The 27736-nt window shown below is 37.6% G+C and overlaps 1 protein-coding gene across 2 annotated transcripts; it reads left to right on the top strand.

Annotated features, from left to right (window-relative positions):
- Positions 1–27736, top strand: ZPLD1 (zona pellucida like domain containing 1). 2 transcript variants are annotated; one of them, XM_057423982.1, is made up of 11 exons: positions 1–631; positions 9994–10107; positions 12299–12519; positions 16104–16285; positions 16923–16995; positions 19413–19510; positions 20158–20238; positions 21485–21656; positions 23003–23111; positions 23406–23432; positions 25369–25420. In XM_057423982.1, exons 2-10 carry the CDS (start codon positions 10002–10004, stop codon positions 23429–23431), a joined length of 1068 nt encoding a protein of 355 aa, XP_057279965.1. In that variant the 5' UTR covers positions 1–631; positions 9994–10001; the 3' UTR covers position 23432; positions 25369–25420. The 2 variants fall into 2 exon arrangements, with proteins under 2 accessions (XP_057279965.1, XP_057279966.1); XM_057423983.1 differs by lacking the exon at positions 23406–23432 and adding an exon at positions 27083–27736 and having other exon boundaries at positions 605–631; positions 25369–25398.

Below are 27736 nucleotides of genomic sequence, written 5' to 3'. Positions count from 1 at the left end.
CTGTATTCATAATGACACCCCTATATCGCATTTTCATCCCAGTGTGAAATGTCACTATTTTTGCTTTTGTTTTGTTTAGTGCTAAGAATTTAGCCCAGAATCGGAAAAAAAGAAAAAAGACACTTCTCACAATGAACAATGGGCCATTGATAACCTTGCAGCTTAGTTACTGATCCTATCTCAGTACTTCCATCTGTCTCCTTCCTCCCACCCCTCTCTTCAAACAGACAAGGTTTTCTTTCAACAAGTTGATGACAGAATAATTTCTCTAGGTTGATTGTTTGCCCCACATGGCCCTCTGAAGATCATCATACAAGTAGAGGGAAGCAGATCAAAAGGCTGCAAGAAAAAGAGGCAGAGGATTGAAAAAATCCATCATAAAGGCTGCTCAGGTTTCAGTCTAATGATGAACAGGCTCATAAAGTATTCTGAGACCTGTCAAATTTTCCCATCTAAAATCCAGACCTATTTTAAAAAGAATTTTCATAATGAATGTGCCTTTTCCCCCCATCCACAGGCTCAGAGTATTTTCTGAAGAAGTTCTGCAATGCTGAGGATTCAAACATTTGATCACATGCAGCAGCACAAGATAGATGGAGTACAGCTGACTCAACAGCTACAGGGGATTTGGGTAAGTGCCCACCATGTCAGCCAATAGAACTTACTAAAATATTGGTAAGTATCAAATTATTTGTGACCTTTTAAAGAAAATTCTTAGTTTATCACTTGTCAGACAAATTTAATCTCACTTGGAAATCTTAGTAGGAATAGCTTGTCAGGGAAGACAAATGCAAGGAATGGCTAATGAAAACATTAATTAGCAAATTGGCATCCAGCTGTGAAGAGTTGTGGTTTTGGTTTTAGGTTATTTTTGTTTGTTCATTTGTTTTTGGGTTTGTTGTTTGTTTTTTGTCTTTTGGGTTTTTTTGTGTGCGGAACTTGGCTTTTACCTACAGGTACACAGGCCAGATTCACACTATTAATGTGAGAGGAAGAAGGTTACAAACCCCTTGCAGTGCTGAGGCTATCAATGTATGTCAAGCCCACTCATGTTGCTCTCAGAATGGAAACAATCAGTTGCTTGAAGGAGGCAATGTTATCCAACTTATGGTGTCAGTCAGCCTATTCCCACAGTCACTGCATTGATGGAGGAAAAGTTTGGTGAGACTTCTTACATGGCTCCACTGCAATTGAATTGCATGGGATTGCTGACTGGAAATTACATTGTCTCCTGTCACAAAGGTGTCACAAAGGACATAATAATTGCACCACCTTTGTTTATTTTTAAAGTAGTAATAATGACTATATTCTTGAATGAAAATAGTGGGGATTTGAAATCAAGTCTTCAGTTAAACTGACGAACTTACACAGTCCAAATTGACATAGTTAATATAATTGCTTTGTGTACTTCAGAGGAAAACTCTGTCATGGTCTAAGAGAAACAGAAGATATGAGTGTTAGCCATTCTTGCAAGATCTTGATCAAAGAATGTTTTTACCAATGTGTGATGTCTTGTTTTCTTTCAGCCAGGTCTTGGCAGTACCCCTCAATTGAAAAGGACCTCAAAACTTCTTTTAAGTCTAAAATGGCTATTAGAGGAACTTGAAACATGGCAAAAGAAATATTCACAAGTGAATCTTTCTATTTCACAATTGAAGTGATTTTTCTTTCTTTTTTAAAATATATTTTTCTTTAAAAAAATCTGGTAACAGCTCTCTGATTTCACAGCATCTATGAAATCTGTGATATTACATGCTTTCTTAGACCAAGATATTAGCAGCATTATTGACTGCATATTTATTTAACTTTTAAGGATTAGATAAGGTTGTACTGTACTGCAGCAGGATTCTACAACTTTGCTGCTTGATTTCTGTTCCTAAAAGTAAGGAAATTGAAGTAATCATGATGTCATAAACTGTTGCTGTTTTTTGCCAGGAAAGTCTTATTTTACTGGTAACTTTTAAGCTGCAAACAGATAGCTACAGTATAATCTACTTGCTAGTGACATCGAGCATTATTTACTGAAGATTCATATTTATATTGCTCTCTTCAAAAGCATAAAAAGGGTAATCAATTAGAGTCATACTCATTTAGATCTTTATCTGCCCATGTGACTGCTGGACTCTGGGGTGCAGGCATATAGGATTAAGAGCATCTCACCACTAGATCAGTGTGTTTGAATCCAGACCATGGTTATAGGCAACTGAAGGCCATTAGCATACGATGACTCTTCAGTGGCCTATATCAAATGATTTGATAGTCTCTGCATATTTGCTCAGCTATAGAACCCCCATAATGATCAATGGTCTGATAAGAAAATCTGTAGACTGAATGTGCATGTCTGGAGAATGTGTTTCAGCCTAGGAGCAACCTCTTTGTTCGAGGATTTAGGGACACTCTCTGTACATTTCCCGTCCAAGGGACTTAAGTAATTATTGCTTTTGTGTTTCAGTCCAAGATGAACCTGGACTTGTGTTAGTCTCTCAGTGATTTTGAAATTGCACTGTCTCCACTGAAAGTGAAAAAGGAATGCAATGTAATGCAACCGCAACAGAGAAAAATTGGCCCATTTTGTCTCAGTATTAAATTAATTAGCCAATGTCTTAAAAACACTCTAGTAGTGTTCGTTACAGATACTTCTATATGAATTAGCCAGTTTGTAGGTGGGTGCGGCATGGCTGGTGGTTACCTGATGATACTTTCTTTGTAATTAGGCTGCTTAAACTCTTTACTATAAATATTCTTTTAAGTGAAAAGTGGAAAATCCAATATAATTTATGTTTTAGTATTTATGATGTCAGATATGCAGTGGCTTTAACAGAAAAATCTATGTTTTCAGGAGGTTTGTATTCTTAGCATTTCATCTTGATTCCAGTTAAGTTGCACTAAAGATTCTAACTTCTAAAACACAAGATTAAAGAAATGCAGAGCTAAGTGCAAAAAGTCAAATTATGTGGATTCTAATGGTTAAAAAGAGGTCTTTTTTTGTCAAGAACTTCTGAATTTGGGCTAGAATGATCTTTTCGGATCACTGCAATAACCTCAAAATCTTATCCTGAATTTCCTTTATTTTTAATTAGGTCTCCTGATGTCAAAGTTTTTCTGATGTAGTCTGAAGAGTGTGAATGAGAGGAGACTTTTTCCAAAATTCTTTAATTATGGTTCAAAGTTTTGACCATAAAGCACTTCCTTCAAGCATGCTTTCCTTTCAAATCTGTTCTCACTGACAATATTCTCCACTTCATATCTGTATGAATGTCCTGTGGGAAACAGTGGCTAGCTCACGCAGGTTAGAAAAACACAATAAAAATCTGTCTTTCCTGTGAGGCTTAGGAGATGTGATTTTTGTGCATTTTTGTATCAGGAATATTAAACTTATTTGTGCTTTCACATTTAATTGCGGTATCTGGGAACCATGGAGTCAGAAACATAATTTCGAACAAAACCTCTAAATTTTTAGCTTATCTGTCAAATACATATTTAGGAACATTCGTTGTATGATAAGATGGGCAAGATTTGGAAAATGCTATCATTTCCTAGGTTAAAATAAATATCTGGAAAAGTTTCAGTAATATTTTCTGTGAAATGCAGGAAGAAAGATCTAAATATCCTACTGAAGTCATCTTTGTTGGAAAGCAAAGCAAGTATTCTGGCAATATTTAAAGTAAAATCTAGCTGTTCCATTACTAAGCATAACTAAAGTAAAATTACTATGGACCAGGGTGAGTGGAAGGGGTGCATTTGAAGAATATTAGTATTTCACTAGTGGATATAGGCAAAGTTAGAATAACTCTGATATTTAGCACAGAGTAACAGGTAAACAGTTTACTCCATGACTTCAACAGTCTTAAGTGAGTAAGTTTAAATAGATCTAGTAAGTCAAGATCTCTGGCTTGTTCAACAACTAGTTGTTCAGTATTTTTATGCTTTAATAACTGTATTTCCCTAACAGTTAACAGTTTTTCTCCTTAGAAGAGAAGGTATTATGTTACTTTATGTAAATCCCTTGGAAATACTTAATATAGTCATATATTCTTACCTTGTAAATATGTGGTTAACTTAATTTCTTTTCAGACCAGATTTCTTTTAATCCCAGTGCAGACAAGTTTTTGTTGTGTATGCGTGTCTGCATCATTACAAGTATAATGTTTCAAAGATTATTATGAATGGTTTTGGAGGTTTTTTTGGGGTTGTGGGGTTTTTTGTTTGGGTTTTTTTGGGGGAGGGTGGGGTTTTATTTTGTGAGGTTTTGTTTTGGTTTTTTTTGTCAGTATGGTACACCAGTTAAATTTCCCTAGTCTCTGAGCAGGCAAAAAGCCAGCCTCAGCTGGAGCTTTTGCCTATCCAAGGCTATGAGATGAAGCACCAGATGGACCTATACTAGTGCATGTCTCTCGAAGCACACCTTTCACTGATTTTGTAGGATGAAAACAACAGCATGCCTGTAAGGCTTCTATTAATTACCCAACATACATATTTAATTCTCACTACCAGTGGTAAGATTCACTGAGCAGTGTCTTTGGGATCTAGATTTTCAAGCATTTTGGTGTTCAGCAGGGTTTAGAATGGTTATTTCATTTAAATTCATAAGCAAGCTATAGATTGTTTCCATATAAATAATTTATGGTCTTGAATTTTAGTTGCTGTGTCCCATGTTGGTGAAAATTTAGTCTTTGTATTTCACTAGTGATACTAGTGATTTTGGTGTGGCTTCCTGTTGTGGAAATTTGAACCAGAATTTTTTAAATTTTAGAACCAAAGCAAAACCATTGTGTATTGCTTTTACAAAACTGAGCAAAAGTTTGTTCCCCCATCTCTCATTTTCTTTGGACAGTGTAAGCACCTGCTTGATTCACAGAATGTCTTTGCATTTGAGACTTTAGCTATGATTTAGTCTTCATCGTGTAAAGCTCCTGTTTGATTCTGATGGAAGTTTGATTAAGGAGGGGTTCCAAGCTTTGACCCAACATTTAATTACAAAGCTGATGTAATATGGAGCTAGTTCAGGACTCTTGTTTTTAAATCTCAGTAATGGAGAAAAATATGTGACTAGTGAATAAACACCAGTCATTCTAGGACCAAATAATTGATGCTGAAAACGATTTTTATGCCTGACTATGTGTATGTGTCTGTCTTGCATAGTCTGCAACTGCAAATCTTTGCATTCTGAATAGCTGTAAGAGAAAGGTATTAGCTTACCTATAGAACCAAAACTATTTTTGGTGGGGCAAAAATAAAAAAGCAGCTGTTTTTCTAGGGTGAACTGAACTCTGTTCTTAGTTTTATTATTTCATTACAACAAATGTAATAATTTAACATGTATACGTCTGGGTTGTGTACCTTCAAATGCTGTATTTTTGGGAACATACAGTTTGTTCATAGCTTTCCTCTGTCATCAGCTTTAGTCCTCTGCTTAGGAAATTGCTGACCTTCAAGATACATATGTGTACCTCTGTGTCATGTATATATGTCATGTATATACATGCGTGTGCTTGTCTGCATGTATGTATTTTTTCAGCTTTGCAGGTTTTGCTTGGTGTCAGAAATGGGATGGCACTATAGAGTCTGAAATCAGAAATGTGTAAGAAGAGGAAAGCTATGTTTCAAAGTCTCAGCTCCAAAGATAATCCACAACCAGAGGGAAACTTTGTAATTGAAAAGTGTCTTCAAATTCTTCTTCTCTTGGGTGCCCTTTACTCTGTAATTATCCTTTTGAAAACAGCCAGTTATCACCATTTGGTAAGCTTGTCTTCAAGACAGATACTGTGAAGTTCCAAGTCCTATTTTATCTGTTTCAGAAGAGCCAAGGCGATGAAGTAGAAGGCAATAGTGAAAATGTTATCTGAATATTTTGCATGTACAAGTTAAAAAAAGTTCAACAGAAGAATCTGAGGTAGAGAGAGGTAGTCTTCTGGTTTTGTTCACCAAGTTACTTTTAAGTGATAGCAAATGATCTAATATGCATCTAGAAACAAGAGGCTCTAGAAGACCTGACAGCAGTACATTTAATGTACTTCACAACTATTCACAACTTGAGTGCAGGTACCAAAGCAAATGTGGCAGTAAGACAAATGTAAATCAACAACAGAAGAAACTATTTTAGGCATGTAAAATACATGTATAAAAACACATTCTTCACTAGCTTTGTTACATAATGTCCTGGGTTCAGCAGTAGCAGTCATTTTTCTCCTTCTTGGTAGCTGGTGCAGTGCAGTGTTTTGACTTTCAGCTCGGGAACAGAGCTGATAACAAGGATGTTTTGGTTTGGCCAAGGACTTTGTGAGCCTCATGCTCTGCCAGGGAGGAGGGGAAGCCAGGAGGAAGCAGAGACAGGACACCTGACCCAAACTGACCAAAGAGGTATTCCATACCACAGCACGTCATGCCCAGGATGTAACTGGGAGTTAGCCGGAAGGGCTGGGAGACTGCAGGGTTGGAGGAGGTATCGGTCGGTGCTTGGTCGGGCTTGGGGGGCGAGTTATCGGTCAGCTGGTGCTGAGGTGTTGTATTCTCTTCCCTTGTTATTTCCTTTATCATTATTATCATTGGTGGTAGCAGTAGTGATTTGTGTTATACCTTAGTTACTAAACTGTTCTTATCTCAACCCGTGGGAGTTGCATTCTTTTGATTCTCCTCTCTGTCCCTCCGAGAGCAGGGGGAGGGCAAGAAAGGGGGGGAAGTGAGCGACCGAATTACCTGACTGGGTTTAAACCACGACACATACTTCTTGCATATATAATTTTCTCTCAGAAGTTTTCATTTTTACTATTAAATGTTTTTTTCTTTTGGTTTTTTTGGTGGGTTTGTTTGTTTGTTTGTTTTTTAAACTGCCACACCCTGTGAATGAAAAATAAAGAACAAGCAGAAGATTACAGGATGCTCTCGTAGAACATCCTATAACCATGATAACAGGATGAATATTTGATATAATACTTAGAACTGTCTCACAAATGATTTTCAATAAAAATGTATAATGGAAACAGTGAATGCTTTTTACAATGGAAAATTTTTGAAGATCTTTTTTAAAGAGGGTGGGTAAAGAAGAGAAATAAATGGGTGGTGAGAGAGGAAGGAACAGGGAATCTAGATAGGCCAAACCACTGTTTCTTCATAAAACTAAGTTCCTAAATTGACTGAAAAATGGCTTTTGTTTAAATCATAAGCGTCTTTGGAATCTTGTGGGAGTTTTCTGACATAGTGAAGTTTGTGAAAACAAGGGTCATGGCTTTGTAAAATGGTAATGATTAAGTTTAAAGACTGTGATGCAACTCGAGCCTTTGTACTCTTCAATGATACACTGCACAGAACAGTAAGATGTGCAGGGGCAACTCAATGCTGAATATGTAGGTAACTTCCATATGATTTTGACTCATGGATTATAAATCACCCTATTCCTGACACTTGTATATTATCTTCCTTTTCTTTTTTTTTTACATGAAATTTTAATTTCATATTCATGTACAGACAATAAGGTTATGATGTTTCTGTCACTAGTTTGATAAGACTTTTGTGCTGCTCAGATGAAATTTTCAGCAATATCAATATAGTATAAACCTTTTGGTTAAGATGCCTTTTATGTTTGGGGAACTGAAGTTTTAGAAATTTCCATTGAGAAATAGATTGCCAGAGGCCTCTAAAAACAGGCTGGAAAACCAGGAATGGCTGCCTTGACTCCTGCTGGGGTGGGCAGATAGGTGAGATTGGCCTCTCATAGTGCTTTCTAGCCCTATTTCATTTCTCTTGAGAAATGAAAAATAATGTATATTCCTAACTTATTTAACTGAAATCAGGAGTATTCAGCTCAACTGGTCATGTTGATCCATGTGCAGACAAGTCAATAGACAGGAAGCAAGTAGGGCATTACTGGTTGTGTTAAAATTGGTCTTGTTCAGAATACAGCTAGAGAACTAATCTTATACATACTTAATGTTTTCATTCAGCTTTGTATCTTCGTAGTCATCTCTTCTTTCTCTGAAACACAGCAGCAGAAGTTGTTTAATAACTAAAATTTTAGAATTTAAGTTCTTCTTTTCATCTAAAACAACAGCTACAGCTTTCTCAGTGTCATCTTTCATTATTATTTTTTCAAACAGTGTTTATTTGATAGTAAATATTACTGTGGCAGTTAGAAAATTGAAGTCAGCTTAGATCTTGGTAAATTGCTCTTTATTTATACCATTGTGATGGACATCAGGAACCAGCTCATGTACAACAGAACAATAATAGCCACTTTATCGATATAACTGTTGTACAAGCAGAGATAAGGATCCAGTACACTGGAGAAATGCCAGTTTTCCAAAGGAAAAAATATTTCTTTCAAAATAAAGTATGAATTTTCATAGTAAACAAAACACCACCGTACTTCACTTAAGAGTAATTGAGAAGGTGAGATCATGAAAATATAGAAGTTTCATAGCAACACAGTTAGAAAATTTATTTTCTTATGTCTCCACAGTTCTTCACCAGCTTTAGCTGTAAGTGCTGTCAAATGCCACAAGAGTCTAATGGAAAAGGATTAGAAGGTCAAAGAGTGCTTTCATTTAGAGTTTTATATCTACCTGAAACTGAAAGGAGGTTGCACTGTTGCCATAGATCACACTTTGGGGAAGCTGTGCAGGCCTTGGTAGCAAAACAGCTTTTGAATATGGTATTAGAAGTTATACCTGATTTAGAAAACATGCAGGCTTAGCAGGAAGCTGGCATTTCCAATTTTCTTATTTTTATTCTGTGGGCTTCCAAGCAGAATTATGCAGGAGTAAATGGCCAAGAATTTGCACATGCCTTTGACTTTTTTGCTGTAGTTGGCTTGTTTGCTGACAAGAAGCACTTGGGAGTGTCTTCTATGGGTCATCTTTCAACACAAGCCTTTAAATTCCAGGTGTGTGAACTCTGAGCCTGTTTTGAAAGCTAGCGTACGCCTTTCTATTAATTTGAGCAGATGAGCTCAGACTGCTGTGTAGCTATAAAAGGTACAGATAAGAGTGTGCTGTTGTCAGCTCTTCTCTGCAATGCGTAACAGCTTCTTGCCATGCAGGGTATGGCTGTGTTAGCTGTGCTGCATTTATGGAGTTTATGAATGGTTTTTGTCCATTTGGAGAAAGGTGGTGATCATTATCTGTGTCTGTAGTCTTAGAGAAAGCAAGACTCCTAAATCTTAGAATTGCTCAGTTTCTGTCTAGGCAAATGCATTGCTGCATTTGAGGTCTACATTAGCAGAAATATTTCATAAGATTCCAAAGTCTTATAATAATAATTAATAGACACTTCGATTCATGGACAAAAATCTCAATATTTTGGGATATTTTTCACAAAAGCATGAATTACATTTTGGTTTTTGGTTGCACTGAATACCACACGTATTACACCTTGGAGTTTTCCTTCCAAGAGGAATAGTTACTCAAGACACTAGTAAGCAGTGTTCTGATGTCATGGTCCATTTGCCAGATACAATTCAAGTATGTGCAGACTCTGTACATAAGTTCACTGCAATTGCATGCATGCTTAAAAGAACAGATTTTTGGCAAGTATTTATGAACTGATTTTTATTCTAGGACCTTGAGCCTGAGAATTTGTCAGCAAGCCGTTTATCTGTATGGTTTTCAAGGACTTGGCTACAACAAATCTAATGTTCCAAGGTGCCTTTCTCAAAGAATTTTTACACTGAAATGACAAAAAAAAAATAAAAGCTGTTGGAGTTTAAGCGATCCAAATCTATTGATATATTTTACAGATTTTTTTTCCTTTTATATCATCATTAAGTGCTTTTATTGCCACAAGTGTTGATTAGAAGATGTAGAACTGAATAGAAATTGTACATTACTCAGAAGTAGAGAAATGGGCCCTGCTGCTCGTGGCCTCTTTCGCATAAGATTTTGAGCTTTATCCTCAGTCCATTTGCAGGAGGCCATCACCTCTCAGGTGGTTAAATGTCTGCAGTAAGCATCTTTAATGCAATGAACAGATGTATGTAGTAACCACCTAATGTTTTGCTAGGTTTTGCAATGGAACAGATATGGTTAGTGCTCCTGCTGACGATTAAAGTGCTTTCAGTGACTGCTCAATTCAATGGATACAACTGTGATGCTAACCTCCATAGCAGGTTTCCCGGTAAGTGTTTAATAGCCCTCTTTTACTAATGGCTTCTTTATTTCCTTGGTTCAAAGCAGTGCTTGATTTTAAATGCAGAGCTTTAAATCTGTCTGAAGCCTGGGGGCAAGACTCCACATTAAGTGAGGATTAACTATCTTGGTGAAAATGAAACTCCTCTAATGTGCTTTGCTTTACTTCTTACTTGCACAATGGTTCAAATTAGTAGTAATCAGAACACCCCCCCTGATATCAGTGGACTTTTACCTGCTTTTGCCACACCTCTTTCGTGACCAAGGTATTCACCAGAAAATCATGTTATTGTAAATATTTTCTATAGATTTGGGTCAGAAACATCTAGTTGGGTATTCTTTCATGTTTTATCTGGGTAAGAGAATATTCTAATGTCCTTTTATTGAAATAAAGAAATATCTATTTTTGAGCAAAATGAAGTTGATGGCAGAATTTAGTGCTGCATTTCAATATTAAATTGCATGTATCTATGTATGATGTACACTCATGCCTCTGAGAAAATAGGAATGATGTTTTGAGAACACTAGGTGTCCAGACCTGTTAATACAGTGAGGAAAGAAATGTCAGTTTTAGTAACATGTCTCAGGGTTCACTCAGCTAAAGAGAACTTTTACTCACTGTTACATTGCTTATCCTTCCTGCCTCTGCTGTTTCTTAGGCAGAACAATAATAATAATAATAATGGCTGTGAATAGTGTCTTGCTCACATCTTGTATTCTGAGACAGCAATTGAACTGAACAGTATAGTGATGAACTCTCAGTATAGGATTACCCTGTAATACCATTCAATGTAGTTGCTTTCTGAATTAGAATAGTTTTCACTTTTTATTGTTTTGTTTCATTTTTTCTAGAAAGGGGCAGCTCTCTTATTAAACTTAATTCAGCAGAAAGCCTACAGTCTGTTTATTGTGTCCTGTGTTGCCACCATACTTTTAGGTACTTTGTTGGCAGTGGATTTGATTCTTTTTCACTTAACGTGAATATGAAGAGCAGAGAAATAAGACATGCAAAGAAGATCAAATACGTTGTCCCCATCCTTGACAAAATCTCTGTTTAACTGAGTATTTCACAAACTGCTTATATATTCCCCTTCTTAAAAGTAAGAGTTATACAGGCTTGCTTCAAATGTTTGTGTGAATAGTGCCCACCCTTCTCAGATCTAGCTTTTGTAGCTTTTCATGTAACTGTTTTTCTGTTCTTGAGAGGATTGCAACAACTGGACGGAAATTTAGATTCCTCTTTCTGTTCTTTTTCAATTTTTCTCTGGTCATTTTTTTGCACCAGCCCTGTGCCATAGTTTTATATTCGCAATGTGATACCGATGAATTGAATACAGCTCTTTCTGTGGGTGTTTAGGGGCCTCCTGCAGTTCTGCCTCACCTCCCCCCCCCCGCCCCAAGAAAAAAAAAAAAAGTCATCTCAGATTCCATGTCTGCCAAATCTCAGGGACTTGGGAGAAAATTGTGTTACAAGTAAGTGCTAATCACCCCACACTGCCCATAGTTGCTGAGAGTAGAGTCCTGCTCTTTCTTGCTTGTGATGTCAGGCAGTGAAGATTCAATGCTTGGAATTTTTTAGTGCTGATTTTGAGAGCTAGAAAAGAAAAGTAACTCTGCATTTGAGATAGATAGAAGTAAAAAAAAAAGTTAAAACCTTTTGTCCCAGAATTTGACAGGCATTATTCTCAGTAGGCAAAAGGGAATGCCATGTAATGGGCTAGGGCTCTGGAGCTGAGTGAAGCTGCTGGAGCTGAGTGAAGCTGCTGCAGCTCTGTTTCCTGGGTTGAAGAGCTCCAGAACACAGGTGAGAGAGCCTCTTCAGGTAAAGGGGGTTAACTGGACTCCAAATATTTATTCACTTGCAGTTTCCTGCTACACTGCAGTGCTTTGGCTTATGAATATGCTACTAAATGATTTGCCAGGGAAATTTGAAATTATGTTTTGTGTGGTAGACTCTTTTACTATATTAATTCTTGTGCTTTCTTTACTGAAGTTGTAGGGTCAAATCTTTTTTTTTTGAATAATTCTATTCTGACCTTTATATTCCAATATTTTGCCTTAACTGGGGTCTAAAAATTTATTTGATCAGAAGTTACAACAGTAGAGTAACTGCTACAATAATTACATGGTGATTACTTGAAATACATCTTACAATGCCTTTTCCTGTATTTTTATCACAGCTGAACGAGATATCAATGTTTTCTGTGGAGTACAGACAATTACTATGAAGATAAATTTTTGCACAGTTCTTTTCTCTGGCTATTCTGAGACAGATCTGGCGCTGAACGGGAAACATGGTGATGCCCACTGCAGGGGTTTCATCAATAACAACACCTTTCCAGCAATGGTCATTTTCATCATCAATCTGAGTACTTTAGAATCCTGTGGAAACACTCTAGTGGTAAGACAAAGTCAAAGTGAAATTGTAGCATGGCTGTTTATGAATAGAATCAAGTGAATGGCCTTAACAGCATTGTATCTCTTAAACATGATGTTTACTTTGTCTTACCCAGTTAGTAATATATTGCATATACCAAAAAAATCTAGAGAAAGTTTGGTAATTTGTAATCATGATTAGTAAAAAGAAAATGTGTTGGGACGCACATTTGTCTTCTGATTAGAAAGTATACCTTAAGGCAACTATCCAGCCAATTCCTTATCCATCGAGTGGTTCATCTGTCAAATCCATGCTTTTCAGTTTAGAGACAAGGAAGCTGTGCAAGGCATTGTCAAATGCTTTGTACAAGTCCATGTAGACGATGTCAGTTGCTCTTCCCTCTCCAAATCCGTAACCCTGTGGTAGAAGGCCACCAGATTAGTCAGGCATGATTTGCCCTTAGTGAAGCCATGCTGCCTGCCACCAATCACCTCCTCATGTTCTCTGTGCCTTAGCATAGTTTCTAGGAGGACCTGCTTCATCATCTTGAAGGGCACAGAAGTGAGAATAAGCAGCCTGTAGTTCTCCTGGTCTTACTTTTTTTACCCTTTTTAAACATGGGGGCTATATTTCCCCTTTTCCAGTCAGTGGAAATTTCACTGGACTGCTGCAATTTCTCAAATATGATGGATGCTGGTTTAGCCATCTTAGTTCATCTTTGTGCAGCTAATGACTAATCTTTAGCTGTGGGTGAGTTTCTGGAACCAGAATTGGAACCAGGAGCTGACTTGGAAGTCTGTTTTGTACCACTGTAATTTCATTTTATTCAATAAAGCTATCTTACTTGGAACAGGGAGAGAAGGACCCATGAGGTCTCAAACCTTCTAAACGGAGGGAGAAGAGTTGTACCATTTGTGTATATCACAATGTACAAGCAGTGATGACTTGTATTAAAGTATCTATGAATAATTTAGAAAAGCAAATGTAAAAATGTATTATTTTTAAGGCTTATATTGTATCTGGAATTCATACTTGCATTTGATGATACCTGTCAGTTTTTAAAACAAACCCCCTCTTTCGTTGCTAATAACTTTGCAAAACCGGGCTGGAATGTCCAATATACTCTGTGACCTATTTGCCTCAGATTTTCTTTTAATATTTCAACAAGAACTGTTCACCAAGTTCAAGATTATCTTCTACCATTTTCCCTAAAACGCTGTAGCATCTCCATGACTTGGAGTAGAAGAATTTGACAGGAAAAAACATCTTGCTGTTCCCATAGAGTTGATCACAGTAAATTCCCTGAACTTCCTATTTGAGTCTAACTGCAAAAGTTTGATTTTTTTAAGGAAAGGAAAAATTGAAACAAACAAAACTCCACAAAACCCAAACGAACACTGGTTCCAGTATTTGGAGTCCTAATAAATTGGGCTCCCAAAGGCATGCCAAGGGGAGCATGGCACTGCACCAGCATTGCTTCTTCAACACCTTTTTCATCTGGGACACCCACTCAACTGGAAGATGTCAGCCTCAGATCCATGATGCCACGCAAATCGGGGTTAGAGTCAGCATTTGGAGAGCCACAAAGCCTACAGCTCTTAGAATACTAGGGCTGGAAAAATCATGCCAATGGGAGCATGGCACTGCACCAACATTGTTCCATCAACACCTTTTTCATCTGGGACAATTACTCAGCTGGAGGATGTAAGCCTCAGCTTGAAGATGTCACACAAATTAGCGGTCTGGTTAGGGATGTATTTATGGTTTAGGGAGCCACAAAGCCTACAGCTGGAGGGATATTGATGCTGCCAAAGGCATGCCAGGGAGAGCACAGAAAAAAAAATTGACAGGTTGAGTAAGTCGGGGCTGTTCATTCTGGAGAAGACAATCTGTGTAGAGACCCCATAGCAGCTTTCCAGTGTTTGAAGGGTGCCTACAAGCATGCTGGGGAGGGACTCTCCATTAGAGACTGTCGTGATAGGTCAAGGGATAATGGGCTCAAATTTAAACAGGGGAAGTTGAGGTTAGATATAAGGAATAAGTTCTTTACTGCGAGGCACAGGCTGTCTGAATGCTCCATCCCTGGCAGCATTCAAGGCCAGGTTGGATGGAGTTCTTGGGTGACATGGTTTAGTGCGAGATGTCCCTGCCCAAGGTAGGGGGTTTGATATTAGATTAACTTATTGTCCTATCCAATCCTAACTATTCTATGTTTTTATGATTCTAATTGGATCTTTCCATGAAGCTCCCCAACCAGGGTGCACAAGATACAAAGTAGCAACTGCTAAAAATGTAACCAGAAACCCCTTTCATCCTCTAAGCTTTGAATACTATGCCACAAAGAAGGAGGCTAGAGGAGCTAGGAGCGTTCGTTATCATGTTCCCCACAGTGGAGTGATACAATCCTACGCATTTCTTGGCTGTGTTTCACAGTAATGACCTTCAAACTCATTTTTTGTAGGATATACAACAGTTGAGGCAGCACTCAGGTAAACCCCAGGTCTGTCTGTAATACATCAGATGCAACTTTTTAAATTTGGGAGGTGGGAAGGTGAGGAAGCTGTAGTTGGCTATACTACTTTAATACTCTAGCCTGTGTTTTTCAGTCAACAAACAAATCCTAGGAAATTTGATTTTCATCACTTTCCTGCCATTTAGCAAATAACTAGGTATACAACTGACAAAGTATAAGACTGCATCTGTCTTGTAGTCATTTCTTTTGTAGCCAAAGAAATAAAAATAGCTCCTGTGCTACTTTATGCAAAATGTTGAAATACATGTGCATCTCAGGATGATTCCTCCATAATGAAATGTCTTTTTAAGAAACTGCAAATTCTAAAACTATTGAAAGCATCTCTTTTGCTAATACTGTGATGCAAAAGGAATGCTACAGTGGATGTCCAATGCCCTGTTAATCCGCCTTATTGTGTACATGCCTACTGAGACAGGGCCCTACTGAGAGGCCTGCATGTTATTTCTGGCTCAGCTCACTCTGTGAGCCTGAGCAGTACAGGATAGCAGACATTCAGCGACAGAATTAAGATTGCATTGGCATTAAGATTGTATTACTTTTCAGCTCTGGCATTTCTGACAATGTTTCTTTGCACATAGTTTATAATTTAAATTTAGAGGTGTCGAACGTAAACAAAACCAGACTTGAAGTTCAGCTGTTTGGCTTGTATCTGCTTACAAAGTACACTCCTTTTGATGTGTCGAAAACAAAGCTCAAGAGTGACAGAGTATTGTTTCTATGAACGAAATGTCTTGTGTATTGGCTTTACTGAATATGGAAATTCATTTTAAGCAAATATATTTTAACTGTACTCAAAATGTTTCTTCAGCTTTTTTTCTCAGTAAGTCGTGAGGTTTTTTTTAGTGTTGCTCAAGTCTGTTTCAAGAACAGGGATATTTCTCATGAAGTGTATATGCATTATTTTGGGTAGGTGAAAAACAAAACACAGGGAACATATTATTGAGCTCAATTAATTTTTGAAGGCTTTTCTGAAGGTATCTCTGGCTGAATTATGGGCCAAAGCATCAGTGTCCTTAGGTAATTTTTGTTCCATTGTTAACTTTCTGGTAATAGGAATTTTTATCTCCCTCAATAGGTATCCTCAGTTCAAGGTATCAATGCTTATGGAAATACCTCAGTGGTACAGATAGGTAATGTTTCAGGCTATATTGATACACCAGACCCACCAACGATTATCAGCTATTTGCCTGGGTTGCTGTACAAATTTAGCTGTAGCTATCCACTGGAGTACTTGGTTAACAATACCCAGCTTGCTTCGTAAGTGTGTTTTTTATTTCTATATGTTTCATTCCCATGTTTGTGTAAGCCCATGTGTATGCACACACATGCACATACACCTAAGCATATGCATGCCATAGCAGTATTGTCAACCTAGTAATTTTTAGCTGTGCAAGAGTAAAGAGGAAGGGAAAAGCACTGAAAGAAGAGGTGATGCAAAGGAAAAGAAAATACTATAACATCACTGTATGAGAGAACAGTTTATGAGGAGCTGCCTGCCTGCCTTAAATAATGTAAAGTTTCCTTTAAAACTCAGGTTGCCTGATGACAAAACGGAGGCAGCAGAATAATTAAAATTCTTGATGAAAGTTTGAAAGCATTTGAATATAGAGTTCAAAATAAAATATTTCCATGACTATACCTTGTACATCATGACCCTTTTGTCACTTTGCCTTTCTACTGATTATTTTTCTGATGTGTTTTTTTCAACAGTATCCATTATTTTCTTCATAGTTAAGGTTCTGTCAATGTTCCAACTATAAATTCCTATTTCTGAAGTTTATAACTTCTTGCAATATGACTCATTGGCTTTTTTTTAATGATAAAAACCAATGAAGTACGTAAACACACACGAAGATATCTTCATGATATTTTTTGGTTTCTGCTTCTGTTGTAGGTCATCAGCTGCTATTTCTGTAAGAGAGAACAATGGTACATTTATCAGCACTTTGAATTTGTTGCTTTACAATGTGAGTAAAAAACACAGTAGTATGACCTGAATTAAAACCATTGCTGCGCACTATGTGGGTACAAGCTAGATTAGCAGAACAAAGTATAGACTCTTCCTTATTATTTGCTATTCCCTTCCCACTGCTCCCATGAACCAGGACATTCATCCAGGCACCTTTTATCTCTGAATTTCCTTGTCCTTTTTGTTTGCATGTACCTGTTCTGTATTTGTATGGCAGGTCTTTGAGGACAGACAGAGTCTTTTTTTGTCCTGTATTTATACAGTTCCCCAGTTTAGAGCTCTGGCTTTCAGGTTGTAGTGCCACATGACTAATCAGTTGTAGTAATAATGATCGTACTCCAAAGTGTAAATTTGCATTTATTATGTTACTATATATGTATGTCTGTGTATGTGTATATTGTACTGACACAGGGAGTGCTCTGTAGAATTCCGTAAAAATATTCCAGACCTGTTCCCTTAGTAATAACCTGGAGCACTCTTGCTGGGGTATTTTTATGTTCATGCTTCATCAGAATGTTTTGGTCACCTGTAATTGAATTGAGGGCTGTGGAATTTGTTCAAAAAAGCCCACTGCACTTGTGACCTCATTGCATGGACTTCCAAGATTTGAAGGGTTAATAATTTTAACATTTTCTAACACTACTCCCATATGTTTTAGATAATTTAACTTTGATATGCATTATTGTAAAAGCTTTTACTACGTAAATGTGGATGGTGACAGTAAAAGATGAAAAATTCTTGTACCTTTACTTAATATCCCCAAAATGATATTTTTTATGTTGATTAAAATTTTTACTCATCCATTTATATACCTGATTTAAATATCAAATTTTCAATCTATCAAGCATCATTTTTAGGGAAAATTCTGCAGCCTCACTTGGTCCCTGTTAGGGAGTTCTGGATTTAGGAGGGACCTCAAGGCTCTTGTCCACACTTGGCATTGGTGAGGGGTTGTGTACAGATTTGGCTCTTGACTGAAAGCAGCCATACTTTTAAATTTTAGCTGTAATGTTATTTCCTAACATTGATTCTTCATCTTTCAGCTCGCTTCCATATTCCCTCAAAAGGTGATGTTTACGTTTATGTTGTTAGCATGTTATTGTTAGGAAAGACAAGAGGAGACATGATAGACTAAAGAGTTTAATAGCAAGATATTTATTGGGCTTTCACAGATCCTAAGTGGTTGTGTGCTTTTAGGTTTTCCTGTAAATATCTGTCTAACTGAATAAACCTACTCTTTAAGAAAATAAGAACCGTGGAATGCAAGAGTGAGGGACTTTCTGTGCACTTTTTAATCAGTTGCAAAATGTGACAGAGCTACCTATTAGAGAAATGTAAGGTTAATTTTAAAGAAAGGAAACTTACCTGAACTTACTTAAATGGTTTGTCAAGGACTTGCTTGTGTATGTCACAGAGCTGGTCTGTGTGTGCATGTACACTTCCCAAGGGCCCTGATGCTGCAGAGATTTAATATTGGCATGCTCTGAATTTTGGCATTGTTCTTTTTGGAAAACATAGGTGATTTTGTGCTTAATCCTTGTTGCTGTCAGCTGCTGGTCTTGGCCTTGCCTGCCACACTGAACCTGGTCAAAATCCTGCTTATAACAAAACTTTTTCTATGTATTGAGTGTTTTGACCTTGACCAGGTCTCAAAAGTACTAAGCCCCTGTGCTTTCGGAGTTAGCAACCAATTTGACGTAGGTGATGTTACCAGTATGTGCATTTTGATATGCTGAATTAACATCCGTCACTCACATCCGCTTTGTAGCTTTGCGGCTGTGCTGACATGAATGGCTCAGCCTTTGAACAAGAAACCAGTAAAACTGCTATATCTATGTAGCAGTATATGGGGCATTCCCAGTTTTTATGTTATATACAGCTTTCTTGAAACAGCTTTTTTAAATACTGGAATTTAAATGAAAATGTTTACTTGTAGTTATCAACAAGCCAACTTCCATCAAAACTACACTTTGCAAAATAGAATGTGTCTGTTTTCCCAAACTACAGCTTAAGATATATAAACGCTATCTCCTGCGGCACTGTTACAATCTAGTCAAGCTCCTCTTTTAGAAAACTACAGTAGCTGATATATTTGCCTATAGGTGCTGCGAGGCTTAATGAGATGTTAATGATTGCTACATTTTCTTTAATTAAGAATCCAACCACTTCATAAAATCATAAGCAGTTTCCCTAAAATAATTGCATAGGATAAGGCCAATTAAGCGTTTCTCATCTTTACAAACTTGTAGCCAAATGCTCTGGCACTGCTTTTTACTTCTTCCGTTTAAGGAGGACAAAGTAAATGACTGTCCCACATTTTTCAGTCAGAAAAATTAGATGGAAGCTCAGCCTGTGGCTGCAGGTGGACTGTTACAGTAGAATTTCTGGTACACTGAGGCAATGTTTGTTTTTCAGGATTCAACCTACAGCCATCAGCTCCTTATTCCAAGTACAGGTTTACCTTTGAAAACCAAAATATATGCAGCTGTAAGAGCAACCAACCTTGATGGCAGGTACCATGAAGGATGTTATTTCTTGTCTTGCTTGCTATTTAGCTTTTGGTGTTGCAAATTTTTCTGATTTAGAAGCAGCTATCTTTCTTCATAGACTTTTATATGTCAAAATATTGGTTGTTGTTTGATAATCACTGCCCTCAGCTCTGGGGTATCAGGTCCTTGATTGTGAATTGAATGCATATCTTGCTGCTGTCCTCATGATAAAAGTTCTCCTGAATAGTAATTTAAATTGTATATTGCTCTTATTTAAGAAAGGAACTTGATCAAGTGAGAAATTCTAGGGCTTTTAAAAGTGGGATGGTTTTTATTTCTAGTCCTATGAAACCATGACTTCTGACACGAAGTACACAACCTGCGTTGGTGTGACAGCTGACTTGCATGAAACCAAATCATTTGATTTATACAATTCTGCTGCTATACTGTGCTGTTTAACTTTTTAAGTAGTGGGAAGAAACAGGTAATATATTGAGAATGCAAGATCACTTCTATGTGACCTGTTAAGTACAGCAGCTCAGCTTCAGTGTAACAGCCTGCATTATCAGTTTGTATGCTTGCCTTACTGCTCTTAATCTTACCTCATTTGCTTTCTAACCCTACTCTTACATTGCTAGTTCACCTCGTCTATCACTTTGCTTCCTGTGCAGGTGGAATGTTTTGATGGACTACTGTTACACCACACCATCTGGTAATCCTAGCGATGATCTCCGATATGATCTTTTTTTCAGGTAGGTCCTGTGCACACTCAGTATTTCATGGGTCTTTTCTTTAAAATACAGTTATAAATCTTTCCAATAGCAGTGCTCCAAACTACCTGGAAAGTTTAAGCAATAATAGCAGGGAGAAACAAAGGCTAGGCTTACAGATAACATGTCAGGACTTATCTGGTTGGTGAACATGAACACAGAAGCAAGAGCAACGTCATAAGAATTATGAAGGTAGAGAAGCATATATCCAAAATGGCTCTACTAGAGATACCGTAAGCACACAAACTGAATAGCTAAACTGGCCTTTATTTTACTAAAGGCACCATTGTGGTGAATGACAGTGATGTAAAACATCACAGACTCCAGTTCAGGAAAGCAGTTAAGCAAATGATTAAAGACAAATGCTCCTGCTTCTACTCCTAGCAGTAACATTTATTTGAATTGGAACTTTGAAAAACATCTTGGCATATCTCAGATTAAATCTTAGCAGTGACAGTTGCTAGAGGGATATTGTCTATGTTTTTGAGTTGCCTGTTAGCATAGAATCATAGAATCATAGAATCGTTAGGGTTGGAAAGGACCTTAAGATCATCTAGTTCCAACCCCCCCCCCCGCCGTGGGCAGGGACACCTTATGCTAAATTGTATCACCCAAGGCCTCGTCCAACCTGGTCTTGAACACTGCCAGTGATGGAGCACTCACAACCTCCCTGGGCAATCCATTCCAGTGCCTCACCACCCTAACAGGAAAGAATTTCCTTCTTATATCCAACCTAAACTTCCCCTGTTTGAGTTTTTACCCGCTACCCCTTGTCCTGTCACTCCAGTCTCTAATGAAGAGTCCCTCTCCAGCATCCCTATAGGCCCCCTTTGGATACTGGAAAGCTGCTATGAGGTCTCCACGCAGCCTTCTCTTCTCCAGGCTGAACAGCCCCAACTTTCTCAGCCTGTCTTCATATGGGAGGTGCTCACCTGATTACTCTTTGCTTCAAGTCTCAGGTTTCTCTGGGGACTTGAATTAAATAGTACCTTGGTTATAGCTGTGGTGTTTCAAAACAAAACATTGGTTTTTGTAGAAATGTATTTCAGCACAGGACGGTGCAGCCTAACAGGCAGATTGTGGCTTCCCATGTTTCACATTAGGTTGCTGTGCTCTTTTCCAAGGAGCTGAAGCATTGAACTTACTAAGTGACCTTATTCTCAGTTTAGAACTTCAGAATGCTAATACAGCTGCTTATCCCAGTTTCAATCTTCTCTACAAAAACTAGCTGTGACAAGGACCCACAGACAACTATAATTGAAAATGGCAAGAGCCAAATGGGCCGGTTTTCCTTTGAGGTGTTTCGCTTTGTGAAGCACAAGAACCAGAAGATGTCTACGGTCTTCCTTCACTGCGTGACAAAGCTGTGCAGAGCAGATGACTGTCCCTTTCTTGTGCCAGTAAGTTTCAGTGAAGGGAAGCTGCTGTTAATTAAACTAGGCACACTGGAGTTATTCTGCATACAAATGCTATGGAAGTTTCAATGGCACAGAATTAAGGTGACTTGTAATCTGAAGAATGTCTTTGTGTCTGAAGAAACATAAAATTGATGAACAGAGCAATGAATATTGTCATCCAGACACAGAATACTACTAGACCTGCAAAATGCAGGTTGTTGAACACATGCGACATTACCTGTTTGCTTTTTGGTCCTTAATTCATTTGTAAAAGTTGAAAACAGATAGCTTCAGAGCTGATATTCTTAGTACTGCATCTAAAAAAAAAAAAATATCCACAATTGCAGTGGATGAATAGGAATATCTTAGAATGGAAGTTATGGAAAACTTAAACCTATAGTAAAGTGCCATTATACCGTCAAGGAAAATTTGAAAGTTTCTGATGGGGGCTGGGGGGGGGGGGGGGGTGGAATTACATTCCCTATAGTTTGGAAACTGCTGTTTTGTTGAAGTTCATGAAGTTATGACAATTAAAAATTATTTCAGTTTAGGAGTGTCAGGAACAAGAAATATATTTTGGAAACTGAAACATCTAAATAAACATATAAACACAGAATATTCTGTGGTGTCTTCAGAATACAGTATCATTTCCTACTGAATGACTTCCCATTTAGAATTTTAAAATGCTATCAGTTCACTATACTTCTGACATTTTGTACAATGTTTATACTTTTATGTTACACTTTAAAATAATTGTTTCTATTGAATTGATGTGCTGAGTTTGTCCAAGATCCTTCACATGAAGTTGAAATTAAAGAAAAACTCTTGGTTGAAGCATACTTGAATACTTAAGATAATGGTAGATAAGTTAGAGAAGGTAAAGGTGGATTCCAGATGACAGAATGCTGGGGATTGTTTTAATATGTCATTGCTATATAGAACTCTATGGAAAATGTGTAAATTTTAACTCAAGAAGCTTTCTGGGATGATTGTAGCATGTATTCTATCCCTAGTCAAGAAAAATATGTTTGTTGGGAAAAACTGTCTGTAAACAAAGCTTTGAGAAATTACCTATTGACAATTTAATATACTATAGGATGGATCTTGTGCACAACAGCAATGGAGCTCTGTAAATAAAGGAAAAAATCAACAGGAAGCAAGGCATTTATAAGATACACTTCCAGGGAATATTGTAGCTGTTTTTATTGCAAAGTAATGTAATGCATGCTAAGAAATAAAATCAAAGTTGTAGTATTGCTTATAAAAGAGTTTGCATTAAAGCATGAAGCACAGAAGGGCAATAATTCCATTCCACTCTGAAATTGTGATTGTTTTGATTAACCGCTCAGATTTGCAGTAACAGAGAAAGAAGAGACACTGGTGGGAGGACAACTTGGAGCCGTCAGAGCACCTCTGGCAATGCTGTAATCTCTGCTGGCCCCATCATTACAAGGAGTGGTAGGAATGAACAAACTTTTCCTATAGACTGCAGAAATTCCAGAAATCTGGAGAAATATTTTGCAGTTTAATATAAATTTTCAGTGACTTAAGGAAAGGGTGGATTCTCCATGAGATTGTGGCGCTATTTTTTTCCCTTACTGTTGCAGTCTTTGGTCGAAAATTTGAGCCAATATTTCTGTTTGTCTCTCACATGCTTCCAGTCAAATCACTGTGGGATATCATTATGTGCATAAGGCCATTATAAAAGCCTAAACTCAGTGGGCTGATGACTCTTTTTTTTTTTTTGGTCAGATTTCACTGCCAATAATGGAATTTAAGGTACTGTGTTCAGTGTTGCAATTTAATTTGGACAGCTAATGAGTATTCACTGTCACTTTCTATTCACTGTTTCTTCCAGCTTCACCTCTGGGTGTTTACCTAAGTGTTGCAAAAAATTAATACACGCTTTGCTTTGCCTTCAGGTATAAGGCAGAAACAAGACAAACACACTGTAAATTCTAAACAGAGTCAGCCAGAATCTGCTCTTTTAAATCCCATTGACTTCCATTTTTACTGCCAAAGCATTGTTTGGTTTAAAAAGGCAGCTTTAAATGCAACCTGCAGTCTCTGAAAAGAATTTGAGACTGCTGTTGACAAAATAATCAAATATTTGAAAAAGTTTAAAAAATTAAGTTTACAGACATGTAAAAGTAATTGCAGTTAAGAAACTGATTTCAGCAGTCTTAGATTCAGGAAGCTGAGAGAAGGAATGCATTTCATCTGAAATAATTAGATGGAAATAATTTAAACACTTGAGAAATAAAATCCTTCTTCACACGCAAAGTGGTTGTGCCCACATATACAAAGAGAACAACTGACCTTTCAGAATAGGGAACCATCTTAGCAAAAGACCATTTTTAGAACAAATACCCCTTGTTATAAGAAACATTTCTGCAATGAAAAAAAGGGGTGGGGTGTTCTGCATTACATGTAGACCCAATTAGTTGCTGCCATCTGATTAGTCAAGGAAAAAGTGAAAAGAACTAACTTCAGAGTTGCATGCATGAATATTTATGGGAAATCAATGAGAGATTTGCTCAAACATGTATGCTAGAGAAATGTTGCCTTGGGTGAGGAATGGAAACCAGATAAGGCTTGTTATATGAGTAACCTTATTAGATAATATAGCTTATGATTCAAAGGCTGTGAATTCTATTTTTACAATTGGAAAAAAATAAGGTTATTTATCAATTACCTTAAAATTCTGCATAATTTCAAGAAAAATCTGTCTGTGGCTCTTTAATTACCCAAAGAAAGGGTAAATGATTTAATTATAACTGTTGAGGTTTTTTTAAATGAAAACATGAATAAGGCTGGAAAAGGAAAATAATTTTTTTTAGGTGTCACCTACTTGAGGTATGTGGCTAAAGCTTTTTAGGTTAAACATATTTCTGCATCTCCATGTTATGCTCTTGGAGCATCCCACTACTGGTGTCAGGAGGATGGTTTGATGGAAAGAAATCTTTAAAAAATGGGATGCAGTTCTGAACTCTATCACAAATTTCCTGAGTGGCATTATGGAAGTCCCTTAATCTGACTTGCACTTCACTTTTCCTTCTGGAGCAGAAAGAGGGAATTAATATTTCTTCACATTTTCCCTTCCCATTGTGAAGACATGAGGTTCATGAATATTATAGTCAAGAAAAGAAAAGAGGAAAGGTCACGAGAGAACTTAAACAGGATGATCTGATTTTTGAATGAGGAGTGCTGGCTTACTCTGGTGCAGTGTTGAATGGAGATACTTATACTATTTTCAAGGCCAGCTCTGGTCCAACTTTAGTACAAATACATTTGTACAGAGCCCATCAATGCTGCACCTCACTCACCATGGTATTTGTGCCAGTGTTAAGTCTGCAGTTCCATGGACTCTTCACTTCCCTCATAGCCTAGTGCTGCATCTGTCTGGGGCTGGTGCCATGCACATCAGTGTCTGCAGAGGCACCTTAGGTTAGCCAGGTGAATTTTCTTTGGTGGCTGGTAATTTGGGTTTTTTTCCTCAACAGACTATTAAGCAACTTCACATGGGTGTGCTCACATTACAAACAAAGCAATTTCATGTATTTGGTGGAGTTCTCCTTACTCTACGAGAGATGCTAAAAACTACTAGTCAGTGTTGCAAGTATAGCTAGGACTATTGGCTTTTGTATTGCAAGGAGGGGAGCAGTAGGCAGAGGTATTTGTAAAATATAATGCATCCTGTTTTTGTTTTCTGTAGATGAGACAACAACCAACAATTCACAGCTTGGTAAGTTAACCAGACTTCAAGAAACATAAAAGAGGGTTTATGACTGAAACAGAACTGAGGAAATAAACCATTTTGATTGAGCTCTATGTACTTAGCTGGAATGCTTTTCTATCTGCTTTTTTTTTTTCCTTCAGTTTAATGAGTCAATAATGACATGCTGTAAAGAAATCAATTGGTGAATTTGAAATGCTCAGTTTGATTTGTGTACCTAGCCCCACCAACATAGAAATTTGTAATTCTTATGATGGAATTGAATTGAAAATCTTCTGCTAGGACATATGATGGTGAGGGAACATTGCAACTGCCAGGTGGAATATCAGACTTAAACAGTAAATTCTGCTCATGTCATGCAGGAGTAGAGCAGCAAACTGGTGCAGTCTAGCTCAGTTTAGAGTTCAAAGTAAGAAAACCCCTGTTTCAGCTTCTGTTTTCCTAGCATTTAACCACACAAAGAGCCTATGGAGAAGCTTGTTTGCAACTTGCTGTCTGCTAGGGCAATGAAGGAAATAGGCTGTAGGGGAGATCAGGTCTTTTTTTAGGTTGCTTTTCCTTTGGGCACTTTGATGACTTGTTTCATCCTGCTACTCTTCTCTGCTCATAACAAGGAGTAGCTGACAGCAAGAAAAGATAGTCAAGGTAACCAGGTGGTTCGTTGGACCATTCCACCTTTCACTTGTTCATAACAGGACTGGTCCAACCAACCTATCCTGTCCTGTGAACTGCAATACTATTTATTCCCTTCTTTTCTCAACTTAGACTGCATAAAAGCAGCTACCTTTCTTTCCTGGCATAGAAACAAAGTTCTCCCTATAATGAGCTGCTACATGATGTGCTCCTACCCATGGATATCATTAAAATAATAAAACCCAAACTCTTCATTTGCTGCACACAGCTTGCTGTGTTACTGGCTGCTACCTTTCCTTACCATCATCCTTGATGACGCTGAGGGGAAGTTGATGTTTCTGGGAGAAGCAGTCTGGTTTCCCATGGAGAAGCTGTGTTGTTGTTTCTTCTCACTGTCCAGCACTGGTAATTGCTCTCTTAGGCAAATGCACATTGGTGCTTCAGGTAGCACATACCACTCACATGTGTTTTTCGCCTCCTGTTGGAAAAGATGGTACAGGCTGAATGTGTGTATTCCAGCATCCCAGGATTGGTTCATAGCCTGCTGAGCTATGCTGAATAGTAAATACGTTACTTCTTCTGAGAATTGATGTGTTTAGAAGCCTTCTGTGAAGGTATACAGATTAACTTGAAGTATCTCAGCTATTTGCTGCTAGATATGCTTGTTTAGGGTTTATACACAATTTGAATTGAGATGCGAATACTGATAATGAGGGAAGAAACCCTTTCATTAACTTGTTTAGGCCACAGATCCTTATACCTCTGTTTTGATAGTTCTTGGACGCCAGTAGTCTTGTCTTAAATAGTGCAGATTAAGGTCAGTCACTAGCATACCAAGGATTATGTTTTATAAGTACCCTTACTCTCTTTATAACTCAATATCATGGATATTGAAAGAACTAATAACTACTTTCAACATTTGCTCATTCTGAAGTACAGTTTTATTCCCTTCATTGTAATTCTTCTGTATGTAGGGTGTGGTGATGAAGAGACAGGAGTGTTTGGCACTGCTGAGGGATTGTAACCAGAATTTACCTGTGCCTTTCTGTTCTCCTTGCAGCTCATCCAGATGGACTTCCTTTCCAGCTGAACTCAATCACCACTGCACTGATTTCAGGCATTGTCATCCTAGGAATCACAAGCATTTTCTTTTTTGTATGCTCCGTAACCCTTCTGCACAGAAAGTGGCCCAACCTTTCAGTCTTGACTGGCATCCAAAACCCAGTTTTCAACTGAAACTGATGATTTACTTGCACTTTTTCTTTGGGGCTGCCTTTCTTGTCCATGAAATATCATTCCATTAAAAAATAATATTAAGGCAATAGTCCAGCTGTATCCAGCTTCTATTCCAGCTATTCTGTATTTTTGTTTTGCTAGATGATGTGTAGGTAAGCAGCAGTAACATTGGTAACAATCCTAGAAAATTACGAGAATCTCAACTGTGTTTGTGATCAGACTGTATAACATCATGCCCATGGGTGTGCTGACAATAAAGCTTGTGTCTCCAGCTTCCCAGTGAGGTCTCAAAGCTGAAAATACTCAAGGTGAGAATCTTTACGAGCATGTCATGCTTGCAATAAAGCTGACACATTCAGAAACTTTCTTAAGTCCATACACACCTACTAAAAGGATAACTTTTATTTTGTCATGGTATTTTTCACAGATCTGAAGGCACTTATGTCTCAAGAGGACTTTGTTTTAGTTTATCTTGGCT

This window comes from Pezoporus wallicus, unplaced genomic scaffold (genome assembly GCF_028554395.1).
Source record: "Pezoporus wallicus isolate ANWC-B61680 ecotype Strahan unplaced genomic scaffold, APGP_CSIRO_Pwel_v1 contig_14074, whole genome shotgun sequence".
NCBI lineage: Eukaryota > Metazoa > Chordata > Aves > Psittaciformes > Psittacidae > Pezoporus > Pezoporus wallicus.
Note: the sequence above shows the minus strand (reverse complement) of the source record. Positions and strands in the feature narration are given on the sequence as shown.

What these genes read in the sequence shown, in the direction of transcription:
- ZPLD1 (XM_057423983.1), top strand. Translation starts at nt 10,002, where the DNA reads ATGGAACAGATATGGTTAGTGCTCCTGCTGACGATTAAAGTGCTTTCA. An exon ending in TGAATTTGTTGCTTTACAAT is followed by an intron (nt 16,996 to 19,412) that starts GTGAGTAAAAAA and finishes TTTGTTTTTCAG; the next exon opens with GATTCAACCTACAGCCATCA. An exon ending in CCCCATCATTACAAGGAGTG is followed by an intron (nt 23,112 to 25,368) that starts GTAGGAATGAAC and finishes TGTTTTCTGTAG; the next exon opens with ATGAGACAACAACCAACAAT.